Here is a 24,737-nt window from a genome sequence, read left to right on the forward strand (position 1 = left end):
CAGTGTGGACTTAAGGACACAGCCCTATGGGCTGGAGCTATAATTCTAGTTCTGCCCATGTTTGCCTTTAACTTCAAACAAATTACCTATGACTTCATTGTCAGCAAGGAGACTCTGATCCCATCCACCTCCAAACATGATAGTGAGTACAGGTGGAAAGACATGTGGGTCTCTAAACAAATATCTAAATATATCTAATTACGTAGATATAACACATTATTATATTAAAATATGGTAGTAAAATTGAGACATGCCAAACTTGAGCTAATAATTTCTGAAGCTAATTTTTCAGTCAACACTAGCTCTGAAAACTCCCTTAGAAATAACTCCCTTTGTAAAAAATATGAGGTAAAATAAACAAAGCCTTATTTTTTGAAGTGGTCTTGCAGACATGACACATGAATATTGCCTAAGAATAAACAAAGCACAATGACAAGTTTATTGATTTTAGCAAAATAAAATGTCATAAGTGGCTTCTTAAAAACTAATGAGTAATTTTTCTTGTTTCCTTGTCTCCAGAGCATTTGGCATTCTTTATCAACTGGTACATAAAAGAGTAGAAAAATAAAAGATTGTCATATTGTCCTTTGTATTTCTCTTTTAATACATCAGTATGGTAGTCTACCAGAAAGTAGTAGATGGCTTCAATTGTGGAAAGGAAGGTATCTGGCTTTCCTCTTTGATGGCGCCAAAAGCAAGTTTTTCTTGTTTTCAACTCAACTTGTAACAACCCTGCCAAAAACAAGAAAAGTATAAATATACATAATTTTTATTCTTACCCAAGGATATGTTTATTAGTTTTAGAAAGAGGAGAAGGGGGAGAAAGAGAGAAATATCAATATATCAAACATCGATTGATTGCCTCCCGTATGCACAGCGACCAGGGAAGAATCTGCAACCTGGGCATGTGCGCTGACCGGGAATCAAACCCACATTTTGGTGTAAGGGACAACATTCCAACCAACTGAGCGACCCAGGCACGGCTAAATATTTCTTAACCACAGAGTGTGATACAATAATGATGATTTCTCTTAATTAAGCTTTTTTTTAAGAGCACAGATAAATTCCCTCAATCCCAATTTAAAATAAGGTATTTTCTTAAATGCACTAAGTATACACAGAAGCAATGTAAAACACAGAATGAAATCTTATACATGACAGTTACCTATAAGTCTTGGACCCTGTAGCAATAGGTGAAAAGTAGTTAACATTTAAGAGATTCATCCTATCTGCTCCCTACCAGTCTTTTTTTATTCAAACCTGTGACAGGGCTAAATTTGCCAATTTTTAGAACGGTTTCATTTCCTCGATAAACTGACATTTAAAGCATCATTCTGAAACTCACTAGGAGACAGGCAGGTTAATGGTTTTTAATAATTTTAGAAGTATTGAGAATGTTCTAAGTAATTAGTGCAATTAAAATCTTAACATAAGCAGTGGGGACCACTTTGTGAAGTATATGATTGTCTAGCTACTATGCTGGTATACCTGAAACTAATACAAAATAATTTTGAATATAAACTGTAATTGAAAAAAAAATTTTTTAAAAATCTTAACATAGGATTCTGACATCATCAACTTAATTTCTAAAAAGAAACAAACTAACTATATAATAATGCTAGTTTCTATAATACATCTAACATGTTCTATAATGTTAAATGTAAAAACCAAGACTTAGTGACTATCGCCACTAATCTACCCTGTTTTAAAGATTTCCTTGGGAGTATATAGATCTACAGAACCTTTTAAACCACACTGAAATACACAGACATGGAATCACACAGAAAATTAATATTTATTTTTAAAAGTTTGACATATACACTTAAAAAATTCTCTTGCCGGTATTTCTGGCAATCAATAACTAAGATAAAATACACCAAAAAAGTTTTAGCAGTAGAACTTTAAAGCATGTAATTATAAATGGCTTTTCCCTCCAAAATTATCTGAATTCCCTCAACTGAAAATGAGAATGAAAATCCTATTGCTGTGAGGACTGAATGAGGAAGTATATGATGAGCACTAACTGACACACTAAGTGTAGTTTAGGAAATGCTTATAATGTGAACAAATCTGTCAAAATGAAGGGATAGAGCTGGCTCATTTTTAAAACAAATTACAATATAATTCCCATTTTTACAATCTGGACACCCTTCCAAACAAAAAGAAGACCATCTTTCCCACCACATCCCCCCAAAGCTTCCTACACTGAATCTTCAAGAATGTTATATCACTTCACTTGTAGGTTTACATTGTATGATTAAGATATTCAGCCTTTAAATGTTTTATTTTGACAGTAGTAAAACATCTAGAGCTATTTCTCTGTTAAGTCTGGCAAAATGGTATGTTTTTATACTGTTAAGGGGATTCTTAACCTTAGCACTCATAGTAAGATAATAAAAACATAATTTTTAACACATTACATTTGAGGGTTTAAACTGAGGTTTAGAGTTGTTCAGATTAATCCCATCAAATGATAAAATGTTTTAAAGCCTAAAGACAATGATTTATAACAAACATGGGTTATTTCTTGTGGAAGTAACTGGGCTTATCTGGAAAATAGTATTTCACATATATAGACTGTAAATATGCAGAGTCCCGAGTTTTCCCTGTGGTGAAATGAGGAGCCAGAAGTAGGACATGCAGAGAAGCCTGACTCTAGAAATCTATTTCATGATTTTCAAGGAATTGAGAAATCCCTTTTAAAAATTTAATGAAGCACAGAATTAAAATGTATGATACTTTCTATGTGATCTGGGAAAGAAGAACAAAGATTTTTTGTGCAAATCTGATTTTGAGCCTTAAGCACAAATGTGAGTAACTCTGAAAACAGAGTTTGAATTGTACCTCAGTAATTCCTTATATAGTTTTTTTCAAGTGTTTTCACTTATGTTCTTTCACTGGAACCTTTCAATAACCATATAAAGAAAAATAGCTCAGAAAAATCTTCAAACTGGAGGGTAATTTGCTGCTGTAACCATCCAAGGTAATGTGGCAGGCACTACTCCAAAGAGCAGGGTTTCAAGGTTCCATTTCTCAATTAAACATCAGCAACAAGATTCTTCCAGGTCATATGCTCTACAGCGTCTGTCTGTCTGTCTCCATCCGTCTGTCCATCTCTCTCTGTCTTTCTCTGTCTCTCTCTCTCTCATACACACACTATTTCTTTGTCTCTCTCTCTCTGCCTATCGTTCTCACACACATACACACAAGCACACACAGAATGACAAAGCAATCTTACTAACGTGTTGATCTTACAGGTACAAACTATATAAATTAAGGTAATTAAATTTACATTTGCCATTCACTTTAGCTTGATACTAATTAACACAAGGCAGACTCCGAAAAATATCATAAACTTTCCTTTCTAAATGATGCATACTTTCAACAATAGCTTGGGAGAAGCTCTCCCAGGGTGGAACTATTTTGGCAACTGCCTAATACCATCTAGGTAGCTCTCTTGCCTTATAGTCATACATGGTACACAGATAAAGCCATCAAAAAGCTGAAATAAAACAAAAGCTTTTAGAAAAGCTGAGAAAGCCTGAAGAACAGAGTAAGGTACAAGGAAGCATGAGAGTTAATATGAGCTCCTGTTCTTCATATTACTAGTTGTATTACTTGGGCAAGTATAGTAACTCTTTTAAACCATTATTATTAGGAATTAATCTTTTCACTCTGACAAAAAGAGATATAAACATAAAACCAAAGAAAAAAAAATCCCTGTAATGTTAAATCCCTGCATTGGAGCCATCCATGTGATCTTTCTCTCTCTCTACCCCCCCCCCCCCCCCACACACACATTTATTTTTCTTGGCTCTGTGCACTGAAGCAATGACATCCAAACAGTAATAAATTTACCAGATCTTGGTTTCTAATATCATTCCCCATTAAAAAGAAAGACAGCTCCTTTGAACGATTGATTCTTGGTCTGGGGCAGGAGAAAAGTATAAGTAAACTTTGAATGACTGATTCTAGGTCTGAGGAAGGAAAAAGTGCTGTACCAGAAAGACTAATGAGGCCCTGCCACAAAGACTTGAAGGGCTCCCATGAGCAACATTTAAGACAATTTGGGCATCAAAAAAGTATAATCATGATAGATTATAATAAATTGAATTAAAAAGACATCTATCAGACCACAGAGATGTCATAAATAGTAGGGGCAAGGGGAGAGGACAAAAGAGGGGAGGGAGGAAAAGTTCTTCCTTATTTAAGAATACCAGCTAGCAAATGCAGAAGAAATAAAATAAAAATTTCATCATTTTGTAATTCTCAGTATAATTACTGATTTAGAAAAGCGTCATCAATGAATACTAAAATATCTTAGTGAAAAGCAGTTGGTAAATATACAGTCCATAGTCTCAAAGCATCACCCAACAGACTACTGCTGATTTCTAAGAAGAAAATAAATCTTTCTAATGAAGAGAACTTTAAATACTTGGACAAAGGTGATTGCCAGATGTCACCAATAATGGAACAACTTATATTATATGCCTCCTGTTTTGATGCAAAAATAAGTAAACAACTTCACCTATGAATAGCGTAATCATATAATTTATCAGCTGAACAGCTTCATTTCTGAGAGTAAAAAGGGATGTTATTAATAATTATACCAAAACAACAGATATGACCTGGAACTGTCATGGACAACCCCGGGTTTACCCTTATCTATAAGGACCTTTGCAAAAACATTTAAACTGAATCTAATCATGATGAAACATTCAGGCAACTGACCTGTCCAATTCCCATAAGTCTAAGTTATGGAAACAAAAACACTGTTTTACATAGTGTAGAACCGTTCTACACTAAAAGAGACTGAAGAGACACGGCCAAATGAAATGTGAGTTTACATACTACATCAGAGGAAAAAGAGCTACAGAAGATATTTTTAGGTCAATTAAGGAAATGTGAATTTGGACTATATGAGACATCACAGAGCTTTTGTTAATATTAATGTGATAATGATATTATGATCATGCAATTATTCTTAAAAGATGTACACAGGTATTTAAGGGTGAAGTGTTATAAAGCCTACATCTTCCTTTCAAAGGGTTCAACCAAAAAATATATACCTAAGTATACACACACATATAATAGGAAAAGAGAAATAAAGCAAGTGTGGGAAGGTGTGTGGATAATTAATGCAATTCTTCTTCTAAGGTATCTGTAGGTTTGAAGTTTTATGAAATGGGAGTTGGGGGAAGGAATAATACAAAAATAATTTATTTCTTACCTTGAAGTCTCTCATCAGAAAATATTTTGTTTGTTTGGTTCCAAGTGCTATCTATAAATATAATTTTTTTCAGTGATGTCTCTTTACACTTGTTGTCATCTAAATCCTGTTCTTCAGTTTTCTTGCGTTTAATAGATGGCTTGTCAGAGTCATCATTTTTGCCTCTAAGGTTATTTTGAATCCTTTTTTGCAGATGAAAAGAAATATCTTTAATTGAGACAGACTTAGGCCCAGGAAAAATGAGAGCAACCTAAAGCAAAGAAACTTAAGTTAACAGTGTGTGATTATGATCTTCAAAATGAATAAATTCTAACTGACTTAAAACTGTAAGAGAAAAAATACACTGAATATCTAAGAAACAAGCATTAGGTTCTACTACATGCACTTCTTTAATATGTATGGTAAAGTTTTTGACTCTTCCTAAGTAATTTACAATCATAATATACTATCTAAAAGTTTTATTTCAAAGTAAGTTATGTACCTGTGGATAGAAGCCAAGTTAATTGTACCTTGAAACAGAAAACTAAACTTTATAATATTTAGTAAGATCAAAGGCAAAGTGTGTGATATTTTGTAAAAGAACCATTGAAAAGCACTCAATAATTAAATACCAATTTCACCTATATAATAAACAAAGACCAAACAAATGATACACAGTCAATACTGGTAAGGAAATGGTGTAACAGGCCTTTATAGCCATTACTCATGGCAGGTTTAAATAGTGCAACTCTTCATGAAAGCAACTTAAATCAAGAGTCTGGCAATGTTCATACACTTTGATCAAATAATTTCACTTATGGGAATTTAACAAAATAATCCTAAATACCCATAGGCTCCCCACACTGTAATGTAGGACGTCCCCCCAAAAATGTATACACACACTTTGAATAATTATAAAGGAAGTGTTTATTAAAATACATTTCATTTTCAAAATTGAGCTATCAGCTGTTAAAGTGTATATACATTTTTTGGGACACCCTGTATTTGTTAAAGTATATTTATTACAGTGAAAAATTAAAACTAAAAAACCTAACTTCCTTTCAGCATTTTACTGAGATATGACATACTCCAAGAGTCTCCAATGTCTAAATGGTTCCAGTTACCCAGTAAATATTTGTGAAATGAATAAATGGTGGTAGAATTATGAGTACTTTATCCCCATACTTTTCTGTATTTCCCAAATTTTCTTTAATGAGCATCATTTTTAATATAAAAAATAAGCATTATAAAAATAAAATAAACAAAAAATCTTGAATTTATAAACTTCAGTTATACAAGTTGTTTAAACATTCACAATCCATGCCAATACTCCCCCCATACTCAATTAGCAAAGTCCAGGGTTTCTAAATTTTCTTACATTATAAGCATATCACATCTCTCTATTGAACCTGACACTGTGTTCTATTTAATTAACATAAATGATACCTAGCTGACCAGAGAAGGAAATGCAAATATATTCCTAGATCCAAAACTCAGATATTATTTACAAATAAACTTTCTATATAAACTAAATAAAAAATATACTGATAAAAAAGGAAAAATTGAGTTCTTTCTAGAACAAGTGAGTATGCAGTATATTAATTTTTAATTTTGTTTCTGATTAGCACTACCAACATTGATCCCCAATATATCTAAAAGGATTTACCTACAGGGATGGGTAATCTTTTTTCTGCCAAGGGCCATATAAAATTATGAACTTAAAAATTAGCCTGCTATATTTGGTCAAACATTTAATTAACTCACCCCTATTGTGATGGCTGGAACTGCTTCTCTTTGGTGAGGCCAGATGTTCCCCACCCCTGGTTTACAAGCTTTAAGAAGTACCCAATGCCTACCTCTTTTTGAGATCTATTGCAACCTTACTTTTCAACAAGGCCACTAGTATCTCACCAATATGAAATTCCAACTATGTGAAAACCAATTAAGAATCTAGAAATGAGCAAGGAAAGCCTCTGAGCAGACAAAAAAAAAATGTTACAAAGGCCACATACTAAAGCTCTTAATTTAGGGAAAATTCCTGAAAATCCTTTTAATTCAGTTTTTCTTCTTTGGGAAAAGTTCCAACAATGCTTGTAATCTGGTTTCTCAGTTTGCATCAAATCAGACCATCTATATGCAGCATAGGCAGGAAAAAGAGGGGGGTAGAAAGGAAAAGCAGGCATAATAATACTGGCAAAGTGTAAAAACTTAAAGAAATCATGCAGAAAAATGATAAAATGTGGAAAGACTCAAGGAAGCTTAACAAATCTAGAATCTTCTGATCTTTTCAGACACCAATGGAGTAAAGGGTATGTTGTCTAGTGCAGCATAAGGATAACCCTAGTCATTAAGAAATATATTAAATTGTGTTCACGTAAGTTCAGAAAGGTACTGGAATTTAAAATTCATTTTTAGATTCAATGTGAACAGTTGTAAAAAATAAGCTACCTACTTCATGGTCCTCTTCTTCATATTCCGGAATGCAAGGGTATGTGTAAATATTTACAAATTCAGGGGCTAAGAGTTTTGCGTGTATAGCTGTACTTTTGCCATCTGTTTCATTTGGATGTTTAATGATGTCAATCTTCAAGGGAAGCTACAATTAAAAAAAAAAAAGACAAGTTAACAAAGCAAATACAAAAATTCTAATTTTTATGTTAATAAAAATGATCTTTAAAGCTTCAACAGTAAGCTCACACTACATTCCCATAAATATACCTATGGTTTGAAAGTCATACATTTCTACCCAGGATATTAAGAATAAGAGTCATAAAGCAAATCCAAATTTCTTCCACGATATTGTTAATCATATGATAGAACTATTTTAACAAGTTTAACAGAGCCCAGCCGGGTGTGGCTCAGGGGTTGAGCGTCGGCCTAGGATCCAGGCAATCAGGGTTCGATTCCTGGTCAGGGCACATGCCTGGGTTGCGGGCTGCAGCAGATCAATGACTCTCTCATCACTGATGTTTCTATCTCTCCCTCTCCCTCTCCCTTCCTCTCTGTGAAATCAATAAAGATATATTTAAAAACAAAAAACAAAAACAAGTTTAACAGAGAATCTGCTCTTGAAACAAGGCTCCAATGTCATTTTCATTTAAGTTACAAAGCCATTGAGTCCAATTCCTTGCATTTCAGTATCTGTGCCAAGGGTATTTTTTATAATTCCTATAAACTTCAGATTTTTTCTCTTTGTGATACATAAAAGGAAATAAAAGTTTGGGCAAAGTTTCAGATCTAAAATTCAAGTTAAAATGTTGATCCTTGTATATCCCTTGAGGTTGAAGGTATTATCCTTAGTTTTAAGTATCATCATTCTCAGAAATGCCCTTTAATAGCACAAATGAGATAATTATCCATTGAAAAAAATAGTAACAGAATAGGTCTAGAAGGTACACTCTACATGTAAAAAAGAACTCTCTTCAAAATCACTTTGCCTATTTACCTTAAAGTTTAATTATTTATTATTGATTATATCCTTTCTCTATGCAAAAATAATATCATCTTGCATTTCTTGAGTTAGAGTTTTAGGTCCCTGAGAAGACTGTGGACTTGCCAAGATGATATATAGGCTAAACTGAAACTCAAGTAACAAAATATGAGTATTAAAGTATGCTTATTTCAAATTTAATGAACCTTAAAATCACCACATTAAATGTTTTTCAGATTAGTTACAACTTATTTTCTTTCTAGCCAGTTCTAATGAGCCCCTGTCTAGAGTTTAGTCTCACTACAATCCTAATAGGTAGGAGTCAAATTTTACACATCATTTGACTTACACCTAAATGCCAGGTTACTGTTAAACATGTTAACATACAAGTAATTAATTCTTTGATTATGTAGACGTGATGGTCTATAGACCTTTTACCTATAGAAAAGTAGTATTGGTAAGCAACAAAAAGTATAAGCTAAGCAATCTATTCAAATATATTTTTTAAATCTGGCTTTAAATCACTACAATTTATAACACAGCCCAATGAGTAGGTCTTAGTCTTTTCAATTTTAGTTTAGTTTCCTTTTATTCACTGACATGCTCCATGTTCATGTACAGGATGAAGCTAAGCCCATTTATCCTACGAAAGCCTAAACAAAAATGAACCCTGCCTAATTCCTTTGGGATGTTTTCTCAGAGCAGTCCAAGGACCTGAGGTAGTTTTTGAAGCTCCTTCAGGCAGTCTATAAACTTGTCTCTTATGGTATTCATGTTTATACCACATTTTTTCTATGTTGTAAATGAATTATAATCACTAACTTAAAAATCAATTGATTTCATTAAAAACAATACCATTCATGTCAGCCCCAAGTGTTTTGGCAATGTGCATCACTTTTTCCAGAGACAAGAAAAACAAATAGGTTTACCAGTCTTTAGGATTGAATTTCTATTCATGTAATTCATTCTCCTAATGATGTTATTTATCAAGTTTATCAATTACATTAGAACAAGCAAGTATGAGATGTCTTTTTAAAATCTGTTTTTCTACTTTCAAACAATTAGATTTCTTACTAACCTTCACAAGCGGCATTTGTTCCATAGGTACATTTTCAACTGGGACATAACATGTATAGCAGTAGAACATTCTTGAACCACCACATTTAAGGCATTTTGATCTCCCACTTTGCTGAGCTTTTTGAAGAACTTCTTGAGATGCTAAGTGTAAGTTTTGAAGAGGATCTTCCGCAGCTATGGAAGTAGTTTGTGACTGTTGTATTTCCACAAATCTTGAGTTATTTTCTTCGCTTTCTTTGAGAAATATAGGTGGATTGAGAGACATTTTTCACTCAAATCAAAGTTTAACAACCATTTCTAAAACACATTATCATTGGTGCACTGGAAAAAAAAATAGTGGGAAGCAAAATAAAAACAAAACATTTTACTCATTGTCTCCATAAAGAAAATTACTCAGTTTAATTCACAACTGTGTGCTGTTTCTAGTATTTATCAATAAAAGTTAATAAGTTTTTTAAATGACTAAGTTATCATACTTTTAAAAATTAAATGTATTGAACATACAAAATTAAAATGCAATAAACTCAAAATAATAAATTACCCTTTGGAACCACCCCCCCATAAAAATAGAAGAGTGTTCTCATAGAGATATTATTTCAAATATAAAGGGTACTAACAATCCATTTTTCAGTGACTCTTTTTGTTCCAAAGACAGTAATTTTGTTTTGTATTACGAATGCATTGGGTTAATGTTAGTATTAGCCAGGAATGTATTCAACCCTATAGGCTCTTTGAATTGGTATTAGATGACACCTACTCTCAACCAGAACTCTAATGAAAATACAGGGTTCCAATGTAATCAGTAAAATTTAGTTGGTTATGTTCTAAAGGACATATTCCTGTCCAACTTAAAACACACATAAAAAATATAACTAGCCCTAGCTGGTTTGGCTCAGTGGTTAGAGCATCAGCCCATGGACTGAAGGGTCCCAGGTTCGATTCTGACCAAGGGCACACACCTCGGTTGCAGACTCAATCCATGGCCCTGGTCAGGGCACGTGCAGGAGGCAACCAATCGATGTGTCTCTCACATCGATGTTTCTCTCTCTCTCTCTTCCACTCTCTCTGAAAAAGCAATGGAAAAAATATCCTCAGGTGAGGATTTAAAAAAAATAGATATATATATGTATATACACACACACACACACACACACATATATCTAAATAAACTTCCATTAAAATATGAGATGCATCTACTACCAATTATTATTTGTAAGATATCCCAAAAGGTAAAATATATGCCCTGAAAAATAAAGTGTGATCTTAGAAATTTAAAGTTTTATATTCATGTGCACTCACTCTAAGAATTCCTACTGCTTTTTTTTTTATACCATTCAGATTCTTAGTTCTAGAGATAAAATAGTAAAATAACTTTCCCACTTAAATATTTCCTTCAAAGAAGGTTAATGGCTGCCAAAACTATTATTTAAATACTCTGTAACCACATATCTTTTGGGTAGAAAAGAGACTGGGGCCCTTTTGATTTGATATGCATTCCAAAGCTGTAAAATGATTCTCCTATTATAAAGTCTTATGGCACTGTGATGTTTAACCACGAGGCTCTGGGCACTTTGAGTACAAACACTGACTGACTGCAACAGGAAACTTTCCGAGATCTCCCAAACAGAAAATGAAGAAAAAGTCCAGTGGAACATAACATACAAGATAATTTACTAATAAGAAGTTAGTGATACTAATTTAATTACTCATCAGGAGTTTTTTAATAGATTTTAAATCTCAGTGAGCTTGAGACTCAAAAAAGAAATGCAGAGAAAAACAATGATGGTCATTAAAGGAAAAGGAAAATATACTTGCCAAATTTACCCAAAGGGGAAAAATAAAAATATTGTATAATATTTTTGATGTGTACTGATTAGGTACAGATTGACATTTTGGGTTTTTCAGAGAAAGTGATATTTCAAAATGATAGTCCAATCACTTTTTCCTGCTTCACAAATGGAAAACATTATCTACTGTCCCCACAACACCAAATTACCTACCTAAAAATGGCTTCTATCTTTGTGAATATGCCCTCAATGACTAGGACAGTACAGGATACTAAGCTGCCACCTTTTCTTGAGTCACAGATCCTTTTAAGGTCACATGAGAGTCTTGGACCTTATTGGTAGAAAATGCATTATACAGACACAATATTTTGCTCACAATTTCAGGTGGTTTGCAGATCAGTAGAGTTCATCTAGAGATCCAGATAAAGAAATCCTGACTAAGATAAAAAACTCCATGTAAAGACAGGAGCCACCTTAAAAGTCTAGGTTTGGGTTTGTTCTGGTGTTGCCTGAGGTCCTTACAGAGAAACATTTTTAGGCTGTAAGTGTCTTGAATTACCTCGATCACGGGGCTTGTCCTAAAAAAACAAAAAAACAGGATTGATCTAATTTATTTCCCTGGGTATTCAATGGAAAACTACTGGTGCATTTTTCTAGGGCTCTCAAAATGCACTCCTCTTGAGATGCCTCAGAAATCCCAATACTTGGGCTTCCATCCATTTAACTAAATGGGTATTAGTGGACTCTTATATAAACATCATTTCCCTCCAAAAATTAAACATAAATACCTGTGAGACAGTGAAAGGGACATGTTTATGGCTCCCTCCCTCCCCTGCCTCACCTACATACTCTCACCTATGGCTGATGTGGCCACACAGAAGGGGCCAGCACTAGTAAGTCATGGGCAGCTACCTCCAAAGGTCTCCGAAACCATACGACCAGAGCATCGGTTCTGACGTAGCCAAGAGCCTGCCTCAAATGTGTACAAATAATGTGCTGCAAACATGATGATTCAAAACCTTCAAAACATACTTATTAACACCAAATACATGCAGGGAAATACAAGTAGAGTTGTGGGACTTACTTAGAAAACATAAAAAAAATCTTTAGGAACTAGCTGGTATATCCATCATTCTGCAACTTAAAAGATTGAAAACAAATCCTTCTCCTACACTTTTCCCCCCAAAACTACTCACTAAGTTGCATCAATTCTACACTGCACATCATCCTCTCTTAGTTTCAAAATCAGGACCCTAGATGTGCTATGACAATCTCTCACATCTCCACTTTTGTGCACTTATTAGTGATTCTACATATTTAACATGGAAAAATGTACCTTAACTTGGAGTTACCTTTGAGTGAAGCTATCCACCCTAGCAGACAGTCAACTCTGCAAGAGCAGGACTGTTTACTGATCTTACCTATCCCTGAGTCTAATGCAGCAGGAGGAAGTCATCAAACACTTATTAACTAAATCAAAACCATTCTGAAAAATAAAAAAGCATACAGTATGCATCTTGCTGCTGAAGTTCCTGGCAAACTACAGTGCTACCTTGGTTTTCGAAAGTAATCCATTCTGGAAGACCGAGTTCTGAAACGTTTGAAAACAGGGGGATCAACAGCTGACAGCTAGGCCTCAAGATCTTGCCCTCAGCAGAAGCCGTGTGGCATGTTCGACTTCCAAGGCGTGTTCGAAAACCGAAGCATTTACCTCCGGGTTTACGGCGTTTGTAAACCTAAATGTTCGTCTACGGAGACGTTGGAAAACCGAGGTACCATTGAAATTTTATGGGCAGCCTGGCAGACCTTTCTTTTGCAAAACAATACTCATGGAAAAGGCTCATAGCTACAAACAAGTAAGTTGACTCACCTCCCAATGGAACATTATATAAGACTCCCCTATTCTGTATTGTAGTTTTTGATAAAACCCACTTCAAATATTTCTTTTCTGGAGTATTTTTAAGAGCCTGGTCACATAACATATATAGATCCCACATTCATTTTTTAAATTCCAAGGTATCACCTTTTTCATAGCGGACCAACGGCGCCTCTCAAAGACCAGCCACCATGTGGTGGGCAGGCTGTACTTCCTTAGTTGTCCGCGGTAAGGGGGTTCAGACAGAAGTAACCCTTAAACGCTGTGGTTTTAGTATCGGTTTTTATCATCCAATTCCATGGACTTGGCACCTTAAAGTGATATTTCCTTACTTGTCCTACATTTCCCCCCAAATAATTTAAACATGAGACTCCTTTGCATGTGTAACCATTACCTTAATACTTCAGATACTGCAATGTAAGACAGACTATGTGCTAAGCCGCTCCTTCCGTGACAACCAATACCCCGCAAACCACTCCAAACACTAAAAAAAATAGGTAGGGTTCCTAGAGCACGAACTTTGCCAGGACAGACTTTCTTTGAGGCGGAAAGCACCGAAAATAATTATTAGGGGGGGACATTTTTTTTGAGGAAAACCCTGGAAGCCTGTTCCCCAAAGGCCCGTAGCAGCCCCCACCTCCCCCGTCAAAAAATGCAAGCGGCGCGCAGGGACACCCGGAACGACCTCTGCTAGCGCTCGGCCACAGAGCGTCCACTCCCCGCAGGCCCACGGCTCCAGCCAGGCCGCGAGTCCCCAGAGAGGCGCGGGGACCCGCACGACAGCGGAGTGGGACTCAGACCTGCACAGCGCGCGGGTCCTCGCGCAGCTCCACGCGTCTTCCGCTCCGCCCGAGCCCGAGGCGCGCGCCCGGCCGTGCCCGCGCACGAACGCGGCGGAGCGCTTTCCGGGAGACACCGGAGGGAGGAGCCCGGCCGTTGCTAAGGCCGTTGCTACGGCCGTTGCTAGGGCCCCGCTCGGCCTAGCCCGCGGCGAAGGTAACCTGCGGGAAAGAGGGCTGGGCGGGCCGAGACGGGAAGTCCCGCCTTTGCCGGTCTCGCCCGGCCGTGTCGCCGTTGGGCGTAGAGACGGCTCCCGGAGCGGGCCGGGCAGCGTCGGCCATGGCGGCCTCGCGCTGCGCCAGCCTCGCCCCGAGCTCCTTTCTGGGACCACAGAAGCGGGTCGCGGCTCTCACATTTACTCTCAAGGTGTAGCCGCAGTGAGTTGTGAAAATGCTGCGCCTAGGGGACGAGTTTCCGTTCTTACCAGTCCCTCCAAAGGGTTTCAGCCATGACAACTTGGTTCTGTTACTTGTGGCGATGTGAAGAGCAGTATTTGCATTCTGATGGTTTGATTTGCTTAAAAACTACACACCCGTGTAGAGTTGGGACTACTTTGTGCGTTTTTCCAGTTTGAAACTAATCATAATATGCGGATAGATTTTTGTTGTTGTTGTGCCAATCCAAAGACAGTCCAAACTGAAACAACTGGGAGTTGGAAATCCAAGGGCCAGGTATTGAGCAACGTATTTACTGAGTACTGTGAGTTCAGCAAGTGAGAAAGAAAGGACAGAACCTTCACCGGGAGGAGTTACCATATCGAATGAAGCATGGGTAGTACAGAAAGTACAATATGGCTAATTGTAGGAATTTTCAAAACAGCTCAGAATGCAGTGGACGATGAAAGTTTATTGGTTGGACTTGACTAAGGCCTTGAAGAATGATTACGGTCTAGAGTAATGTTTTTCAAGGGAATGACTGTGGGGGACCCATTGGTGGAGGTCCTCTTTGTAAGCAAGGAAATCTATTTAGCCAAAACTACACTTTAAAAAAAATGAAACAGGCCCAGCCGGGCGTGGCTCAGCGGTTGAGCATCGACCTAGGATCCAGGAGATCCGGGTTCGATTCCCAGTCAGGGCACATGCCGGGTTGTGGGCTGCAGCCGATCAATGACTCTCTCATCACTGATGTTTCTGTCTCTCTCTCTCCCTCTCCCTTCCTCTCTCTGAAATCAATAAAGATATATTAAAAAAAAAAAAAATGAAACAGTATGGTATGGAAATATCAGTGCAGTTAAGTACTGCTTTATGGAGTTTTAAATTATATATATATGTAGATACACACATACATGCATACATACACTAGGTCATGTTTATAAAATCTATTTCTTATTTTGTGTTTCTCTCTGAAAAGTTTGAAAGCCACTGCCTTAGGGAGAAAGATGAACTTTCTGGGTAAGAGAACTAGCAGTAGCAAAGTCTCCAAGCCGAGAATAAATAATTCGCACCTTTTTTCTTTTTTAACTGCTTTAGTTCAAGTGCACAGATTACAAAACAAATGATATGATTTATTAATTGAAGTTACTATTGCTATGTAATAAATTACTCCAAAATATGTGGCTTAAAGCAACCATTTTATTATGTTTATGGACTGTGTGTTCAATAGGTCACAGTGGGACAGCTTTTTCTGATAACTCAGCTGGGAAGACTGAATGCTAGCAGAGCTCCTCTGTGAAGCCTCCACATGTGGCTTGGGCTTCCTTACAGTATGACAGCAGTGTAATGAGCCTTCTTAGATTAGGCCCTGTGCTCCAAAGTCAAATGTTGTAATGGACAAGGCATAAATTACATGTCCTTTTCTGAGCTAGCCTCAAAAAGTAACATTGGGTTACTTCTCTCACATTCCTTTGGTTTTGAGTCACAAGGGCTGTACAGATTTTAGGAGAGGAGATACAGACACCGCCTCTCAAAAGATTGTAAAAGAATTTGTGGCCATGTTTTTTTTAAGCTAACACAGTAAATTTACTGCTGTCACAGAAAACCCCCAGATTTCAGTGGTTTAATACAATAAACTTTTATGTCTCAGAAGAAATCCATTACGGATGTTTTTAGTCAAATGAAATATTAGACTCGAGGATGCCGTTTTCTTTGTCTTTTTAGTGGTTCTGCTGTCTCCTAGGGATTGGCATCCACAGCTTATCTGCCAAGAAAGAAAACATACTGAATCACAAAAAGTTTTAGAGATCAACCCTAAAAATGGCATGTATCACTTTTCCCACATTTCATTGGCCAGAATTTAGTCCTAAGGCCCCCATTTTAATGGCAAGGGAGCCTGGGAAATATAAGGAAACATATACATATTGGTGAGCATTAACAGTCTGCCACATTTAGTTTTTAACCAAAACCTTGTGGTCCCCAATTTCTCACTCTATTGTCAATTCTCTCAAAAGGAAAATTCTTTCAAGTCTTTTGAATATTCTGTTATTTATTCCATATTTCGAAATATAGTTAAACTGCGATTTCTTGATTTTTTCAATCTCAGATATTATTCATTGACTTTCTCCTATGGAAGTCAATGATAAAGCTCTTTTATAACACCATCCATAAGTGTGTGAACATTTCTTCTCTCCCTGCCCCCCCCACACACTGTTTTTATCCCCTCAATTCTCAGTATAGTAATATCACAGTTTTTGTTTAAATCAACATTTGTAAATATCAGTCAACCCTTATTATGTTCACTTTTAATACAACCTTTGTCTTAATAAATGCTATATTTATTTATACTTATTTGTAATCTGTCCTCAAACACTACCAAAGTGATAAAACATCACAATCAAACACATCAGTTAGTCTAGTAGATTAATTTTTATCCTTCCAGATAGTCCTTTTAGAGCATTACAAACTCTAGTTCATTTAGTATTGTTTGCTTTTACAATCCAATACTGCTCTCCTGTGTTGGATCCCTTGTTTACTTTTTCTTTGTTTAATCTTTTGTTTTCATGAAACATATCCTCCAGTACCTTCCTGAGAAAAGATAAATGAGAGTGTGGTAGACAGCATAATGACCACCCCCAAAGATGTCCCTATCCTAATCTCCATCCTACGAATGTGTTTTCTTCCATGGCAAAAGGAACCTTGCATATGCAATTAAGGATCTTGAGATGGGGAAATTACCCTGAATTATCTGGGTGGGCCAAGCATAATCACGAGCATCCTTATAAGAAGACAAGAGGACAGAGAGGGGAGAAGATGCTACATTGCTGGCTTTGAGGCTGGAGGAAGGAGCTAAGGAGCAAAGGAATGTAGGTGACTCCTAGAAGCTAGAAAAGGCAAGGAAACATTCTCCTCTACAGCCTCCAGAAGGAACATAGCCCTGAAGGCCTATTTCAGACCTCCAATTTCCAAAACTCTGAGATAATAAACCTATGCTGTTTTAAGCAACTAAATTTGTGCTAATTTGTTACAGCAGCAATATAAAACTAATACGGGGAGAAATGTTGATTTTTTATTTTTATTTTTTTGCTACTTTTCAGATCTGAAAAATGCCACATACTTAATTGATGGTCTGCCTATATTTAAATTTCTAGGTTGAAATCATTTTCCTGGAATGATCCTCTAAGCTATTATCTTTTGCCCTCTAATTCTTTTCTTTTCTTTAATATATCTTTATTGATTTCAGAGAGAGGAAAGGAGAGGGAGAGAGACAGAAACATCAATGAGAGAGCCTTTGATCGAGCCCGCAACCTGGGCATGTGCCCTGACCGGGAATCGAACCCCGATAGCCTAGATCCTAGGTTGACCCTCAACCGCTGAGCCACGCCCAGCCGGGCTCTAATTCTTTTCTTTAACTTTTAAATTCTAGTTTCCAGAAAATTTCTTCAGCTGCCCTCCCCGACACACACACACAAATATTTTGTTTAATATTTAATTTATACCATTATATTTGCACTTTACTTTTTAAAAATTCTCTATTACCTTATAATATGTTGTTTTGGTTTCAGGGATGTATTACCTTATATCTTTCTAAAAATCTCAAGGACATTTTAAAAGTTTCCTTCTGTTCCTATTGTCTGTATCCTCTCAGATTTTATTTTTAGTTATTTGTTTGGATTTCTAATTTTTGTTTTTATCTTTTTAAAAATTTTATAGTTATTCCGTAAGCACCCAGGAATCCTTGGATTTCTATTCATTTTGAAGAATAAGAATTTAAATGGTGATAGAAAGCTCAGTGTGTCTGAGCAGGGATTGTCAAACAAATAGCTTCATAATGGGATCAGATTTTACATTGCAAGATTCTCAAATATCTATAGAATAAAAGGCACTAATGAAGATAAGAGCAGAAATCAATGAAATTGAAAACATATGTGCACTGGAGAAAATCAACAAGGCCATAATTTCTTCTTTGAAAAGGTTAATAAAATTGACAAGCCCTTGGATAGACTGACCAAGAAAAAGAGAAAGTACAAATATTAGGAATCAAAAAGGAAACATCCTGCAGATATTAAAAACAGTAAGAGGATATTAAGAACAAATATTTATGTCAAACTATTTGACATTTTAAATTTTTCCTTGAAAAATACAATTTACCAAAACTGATGTAAGCGGAAATAGACTATCTGAATGATCCTGTATTAATTTTCAGAAATTGTACCTGTATTAGTCTGCTCTGGCTGCGATGATAGAATACCACAGACTGGGTAGCTTAAACAACAGAAGTTTGTATTCTCACAGCTGTGGAGGCCGGAAATCCAAGATCAAAGTGCCATCAGGGTTTGTTTCTGGTGAGATCTCTCTTCCTGGATTGTAGATGGCTGCCTTCTCACTGTGTTCTCACCTGGCCTTTGTAAGTTCAGGGAGAGAAAGATCTCTTCCTCTTCTTATAAAGGACACCACTTCCAGAAGATTAGGGTCCGACTCTTAAGAACTCATTTAGCCTTTATATCTTCCCCAAAAGCCCCAGGTCCAAATATACTCATATCGTGAGATAGGGCCTCAACATAGGAATTGGGTGAGGGAGGAACACAAGTCTACAACAGTATTCTCAATTTGAAATTCCTCCATACTTCAGATTTAGGTAGCATCACCAGCAAGGTCTCTCAAACATTTAAAGAAGGAATAGTATTGATCTTTCAGATTTCCAAATTCTTTCAGAGAACAGAAAAAACATTACCCAACTCATGTTTTGTTTTGTTTTTTTGAGGTCAGAATAACCTTAATTCCAAATCTTAACAAGGACATTATAATAAAGAAATTTTCAAGCCAATATTTCTCATAAACAATTTAGCATAGCTTCATTGTGGTGAGCGCTGCCTGTTGCATTACTTTAAAAGATTGTGTATTCTGTAGGTGTATGTTCTATAAATGTCAATTAGGTTAAGTTACTGGATAACGTCCTTCAAACCTTTTATCTCCTTACTGATTTGTGTATGGACCTGATTTATCAATTACTCAGAGAGATGTGTTAAGATATCCAAATATAATTGTGGTTTTGACAATATTTCCCTTTAGTTTTATCAATTTCTGCTACATTTATTTTGAAGCTCTTTTATTAGATGCAAACACATTTAGCACTTGTGTGTTTTCTTACTGAACTGACCTTTCATCAATATGAAATAACCTTATTTATGTCTGGTAAAACTACTTTGTCTGATATTAATATAAACACACCAGTTTCCTTATGATTAGTGTTAACATGGTTCTAAAATTTTATTAGTTTCGTATTAGAATTTCTGTTTCTCTTGAAATATCCCATTTTTTCATGAACTGTAACCCAATGTATGTTATAAAACCTTTAACATACTTACAATAGTTGTTTTAAAGTCCTTATACACTAATTACAATTACTGTAGTCTCAGTAAATTGTATTAACTATTTTCTCTTGATTACGGGTCCCATTTTCCTACTTCTTTGTATGTCTTATAATTGCTTTTTGTGTATTAGACATTATGTGAAAAAAAAATGTGGGGGCTGAAGCTTACTTTAGTTCTGAGAGAGCGCAAGCCTTTTTCTTACCTTGGCATGTAGAGTGCGAGACTATTCCTTTGAAACCTTCCTAGACTTGAGCTTTAATGTTGGCTGCAGCTTTCATTAGATTGAGTTAACCTGTGATTAACCCACCTCCAACTTCCCTCTTCATAGCCACCTCTTATATCTTGTTAGTATTTCATTGGAACAGGTTTGGACTGAAGTTTTAAATGTTTTGGCTCACCTTTGGAGTCAATTCTGTCAGGGCCTTGGAACCCAAGTACTGTAATAATGCACTGGCCTATATAAATTCTCTAACTTCCCAGCCCCTCCTCCACAATTGCTTCATTTATTGACAAAATTCAGAAGTGAGATGTGGGGGTAATTTTTTTTGCTTTTGGGTTTCTTTCAGACTCCAGTGTGTTCCCCCAGCTCCCACTGAGGTCTAAAGCTCAGCTATTTCTCTTCATCTCTGCTACTGAATCATGGCAGGCCAACACAGACTTTACTCCTGGGTAAGGAAGCTGCCACAGCTTTGTGCTCACTTATAAAGGGCACATTTCTCCCTGGATTACAGGTCATTAAGCCTTCCAGGTAAGGCAGCTTCATGGGCTTGCCACCTGTGCAGCTGCAAGGGCCTCATGATTAGACAGCACCACACTTGGTTTAATGGTCTGATGTTACCATATTAAAATTCTTAATAATTTTTAAACAAGGGATTCTGCATTGTCACTAATTATATAACCGCTCCTGCTTACTGGCATTCTCCACTCTTCACTAATCCCATAAAGGTAAGATTTTTATTTGTTCCAGGTTTTTCTTGTTACCATGGAAGCATAAGTGTTTTGCATCCTTCTACATCCTAACAATAGCCTCACTTCCTTTTAACTGAGAACTTTGGAATTTTATATTGAAATTAGCTGGAACTTTCCTACAAAAATTTTACTTCCTTAATTCATTTTCTAATTCCCTTCAGTTGAAATGTGGATATTATTTATAGTGCTTTGTACTAGAAGTGACTTGTACTGGACAGACATTACAAGGAAAAAAGTCAACATTTAAATGATTTTATTTGGCTCCTTTATATTTTGGCCATTTCAAAATACACTGACAGCTTCTTTCTAGCCAAACAACTATAATCACTATGACTGAAGATATTATATTATGAACATTTTTTTGTCTCTATGCACATTGTGCACCTTCTCTTTCTCAGTCTCACTAGGCCTAGACACTCATGCTTTTCATAAAATTTCCCTGACAGCTCTGTGCATCTTTGTATCTGAACACTTGTTTCTTATGATTGTCACATATATCCTTTATTTTTTGATTATTGTATTATCTATTATATATTTACTTATATTTATCATATGTTTTAAACAATATTAAGAGAATAAAATATTATTTTCAACTTCAAATGTGTAGTTATTTTTATAGAACACACCTTGTGAGTTTGGAATCTTGATTATTTTATCAACTGACATGAAATATGTTTTAGTAAATTAAAATGTAATGCAATCTTTTCAGACATATCATCAGACCATTAGGGTATTATAATAATAGGATTTTCTGAATTTCTCTTATTGTCCTCTCTCTGATTTTTCATTCTTCGGAAATTTTTTCTTATTTAAAAATTTTCTAAATACCTACTTATTTCTCTGACATTCATCTACTCATTTATTTATTAATTAATTCACACTGAACGTATTTATTATTCATTGGCCGTGGGCCAGCCTCTGTATGAAATTTTGACAGTTCAGCACTGATTTCACCATAGTTTCTATTTATAAAGGTATAAATCTGCTGTCTGTTACCATAGAGAACCTTTTTGGGGGCCAATTTAGGCCTCCTAGAAAAACTGACTTTTAATTTGATATTTGAAATAAGAGTTAAATGAGCCAAGAATGGGTTGGAGGGAGAGGGCTTGGGACAGGGAGCCTTCTAAGCAGTGGGAAGAATTTGTACACGGTCTCTAAAGCAAGGAAGAGCAGGATGTGGTCTTGATTGAAATTAATTTCTCTAATGAAAGGATGCATTTTTAACTTACAAAGAAACTACTAATAAAAATAGGATTATTATTTATTACATTGAAACATCCAAATATTTAAAGTGCTTTCACTATGTCACTAGTGTGGCTTTTTAAATATTCATCAGCAAGAGGGGCATGTTGTTATATTTTTGGCTCTGGATCTGTTGTAGACACCATCCAAGATAGCCCCAAATATCTTGTAAGTCTTGTAGGAATTTGAAATGAGGACATTCAGAATGTATTCATGTATAGCTTTTTTCTAGGAGCAGTGTGTCAGAGGGAAGCCTTTTACAGACTTTGGTTTGGAGGCACAGAATTTAAGCATTGATCTCTGTCACTTTTCAAAGTGCAGGGACTCAACAAAGTGAATATTTTACAATATTTATGGCTCTGAAAATTATAACAAGTTCAGTATCTTTATTTATTTAAATAAATTATGTATAAACATTATAAACAATCTGAATTTATGTTAATGAACAGTATTGATTTTGCTTTATTAGGAAACGCAAGAACCTCCAAAGAACATTGAAGAATTCTTAAAGTTTCAAAATTGGGTGAGTAGAGAATCCTATTTTGTGCCAATACATCTTTCAAAATATCAGTTATGGAGCTAGGAAAGGACTTTAAGAACAGAAATTCTTATGAGTAACATTTTCTTTCTTTTTTAAATTTTTATTGAATTTATTGGGGTGACATTGGTTAATAAAATTATATAGGTTTCAGGTATACAATTCTATAATACATCATCAGTATATTGTGTTGTGTGTTCACCACCCAAAGTCAAGTCTCCTGTCACCATTTATTGCCCATTTACCCTCTTCTGCCTATTCCCCACCCCCTTTCCCTCCGGTAATCACTATATCTGTGAGTTTTTTTGTTTGTTTAATCCCTTCACCTTTTCACCCAGCCCTCCAACCCCTCTCCCCTCTAACAGCTATCAGTCTGTTCTCCATCTATGAGTCTGTTTTTATTTTGTTTGTTTATTTTGTTCCACACATAAGTGATATCATGTGGTATTTGTTATTTCTCTGACTGGCTTATTTCACTTAGCATAATACTCTCCAGGTCCATCTATGCTGTCTCAAAAGGGAAGATTTCCATTCTTTTTTACGACCCAGTAGTATTCCGTTATGTAAATGTCCCGCAGCTTTTTTATACACGCATCTACTGATAGGCACTTGAGCTGCTTCCAAATCTTGGCTATTGTAAATAACACTGCAATGAATGTGGTCAATATATTTCAATGTGGGAAACATTTATAAATATTTACCTCCTTTCAATAAGCTCTAACTTATAGCCATTTCCTCTTGCCAATATTCTATTCTTTTTCACTTTTAAAAAATTCTAGTCCAATGTTCTATCAGAAGAATTATATGGCCATTTCTATACAATTTTGCTAATGTAAGATTTCTTGCCTAATATACTTACATCTTGAAGAATATCTGGCAGTTATGCTTGCTTACATCATTTGTCCATTCACCACAGCTGAGACTCAGGTAATTGGTAGTGGTGTTGCATTGGTGTTCTTTGATATCGAATCAGAGTAAAATATTTAAAATGTGTTTTTATGTTGAAAACTCCAGTTTCCATTATGTGTAACTGCTGATTTCTGGAGTTCTTAGGGTTGTATGGGTTTTCTCTTGGGTTCATGCACTTGTGAATGTGGAGGTCAGGTTTGTTTTGCATTGAGGAGTGTCAAGGGCTGGGAAAAAGATGTTAGTGTAGAAGGCAGAGAGAACAGGAGGCTTTTTAAATGAGATGTGTACATACTTTGAGTAGATTAGACTTTAATTTGCACTTACTTATGCTGAAATGTAAACAGAATTTGCTGTGACTAAACTGTTCACAATTGAGTTTCAAAAATACCTATTTTTAAATATCTATTTTCTGTTCTTTTTTTTAAATTTTTTATTTATTTATTTATTTTCTGTTCTTATATTTGTTTAAATAATTTTTTAAAAATGTTTTGAAAGAGGATTGTGTTCACTTTAGGAGCAAATAGAAACTGAAAGCGTTCTTATTTTACAAAAGTTTATTTCAATCACTGTGGCAGAGTGAGAAATTTTGAACTACTTTTTGGACAAGCTTTTTGCAACTATTTTAATTTAAATAATGATGAAAATATGCTGTAGCCTAATCACAGTATTTCAGATCTTTTTTAATGTCAAGACAAAGGGATTATAGTTTAAATTAAGCCAAACTCAGCAAATAATTGTAGGGACATTTGGACTATACTCTCATATGTGTTTGAGAACCGATGATTTCAGATGAAATTTTCTAATTATTTGAAGTGAAAATGTACAGTCACTCTGTTCAAATTAAGAACAATACTAATCAAATCAAGATCACAGGTTTATGTCAGCCCTTCACCGGAGAGAGACTAAAATTAAAGCAACATCCTTGTGTGCAAAGGACAGCGTCTACATTGATAGCCTTTCATTTTCATCGGCTAACATTTGGTAAAACAACATATCCAGTTTTGTCATTTATGGCTTTCTCTGTAAATTTTTTCTTATTGTCTAAATTTCCCAACCAAATACTTATATTCTGTAGTTTTTTTAAAGGTTGGACTATGTCTATGCATTGCCAAAC

General features: G+C 35.6%; 2 protein-coding genes across 9 annotated transcripts in view; one reads left to right on the forward strand and one right to left on the reverse strand.

Moving 5' to 3' along the window:
* Positions 1-416: 416 nt before the first annotated feature.
* Positions 417-14,666, reverse strand: DTWD1 (DTW motif tRNA-uridine aminocarboxypropyltransferase 1). 8 transcript variants are annotated; one of them, XM_016210141.2, is made up of 5 exons: positions 14,644-14,666; positions 9,718-10,037; positions 7,662-7,805; positions 5,231-5,480; positions 417-732 (listed from the first exon to the last, which is right to left on the reverse strand). In XM_016210141.2, the coding sequence occupies exons 2-5, from the start codon at positions 9,979-9,981 to the stop codon at positions 485-487; spliced, it is 906 nt and encodes a 301-aa protein (XP_016065627.1). In that variant the 5' UTR covers positions 9,982-10,037; positions 14,644-14,666; the 3' UTR covers positions 417-484. The 8 variants fall into 8 exon arrangements, with proteins under 8 accessions (XP_016065627.1, XP_016065622.1, XP_016065624.1 ...); XM_016210136.2 differs by lacking the exon at positions 14,644-14,666 and adding an exon at positions 14,180-14,245; XM_016210138.2 differs by lacking the exon at positions 14,644-14,666 and adding an exon at positions 14,065-14,147.
* Positions 14,345-24,737, forward strand: part of FAM227B (family with sequence similarity 227 member B) — a 188,987-nt gene continuing 178,594 nt past the window's right edge. The window contains exons 1-4 of the mRNA XM_087821532.1: positions 14,345-14,375; positions 18,798-18,936; positions 20,532-20,634; positions 22,646-22,699. Of these exons, the coding sequence (XP_087677658.1) occupies positions 20,605-20,634; positions 22,646-22,699 (84 nt within the window). The 5' untranslated portion in view covers positions 14,345-14,375; positions 18,798-18,936; positions 20,532-20,604. The remainder of the gene's footprint in view (positions 14,376-18,797; positions 18,937-20,531; positions 20,635-22,645; positions 22,700-24,737) is intronic.

Source organism: Miniopterus natalensis, chromosome 1, assembly GCF_054644295.1.
Source record: "Miniopterus natalensis isolate mMinNat1 chromosome 1, mMinNat1.hap1, whole genome shotgun sequence".
In the NCBI taxonomy this organism is placed as follows: domain Eukaryota; kingdom Metazoa; phylum Chordata; class Mammalia; order Chiroptera; family Miniopteridae; genus Miniopterus; species Miniopterus natalensis.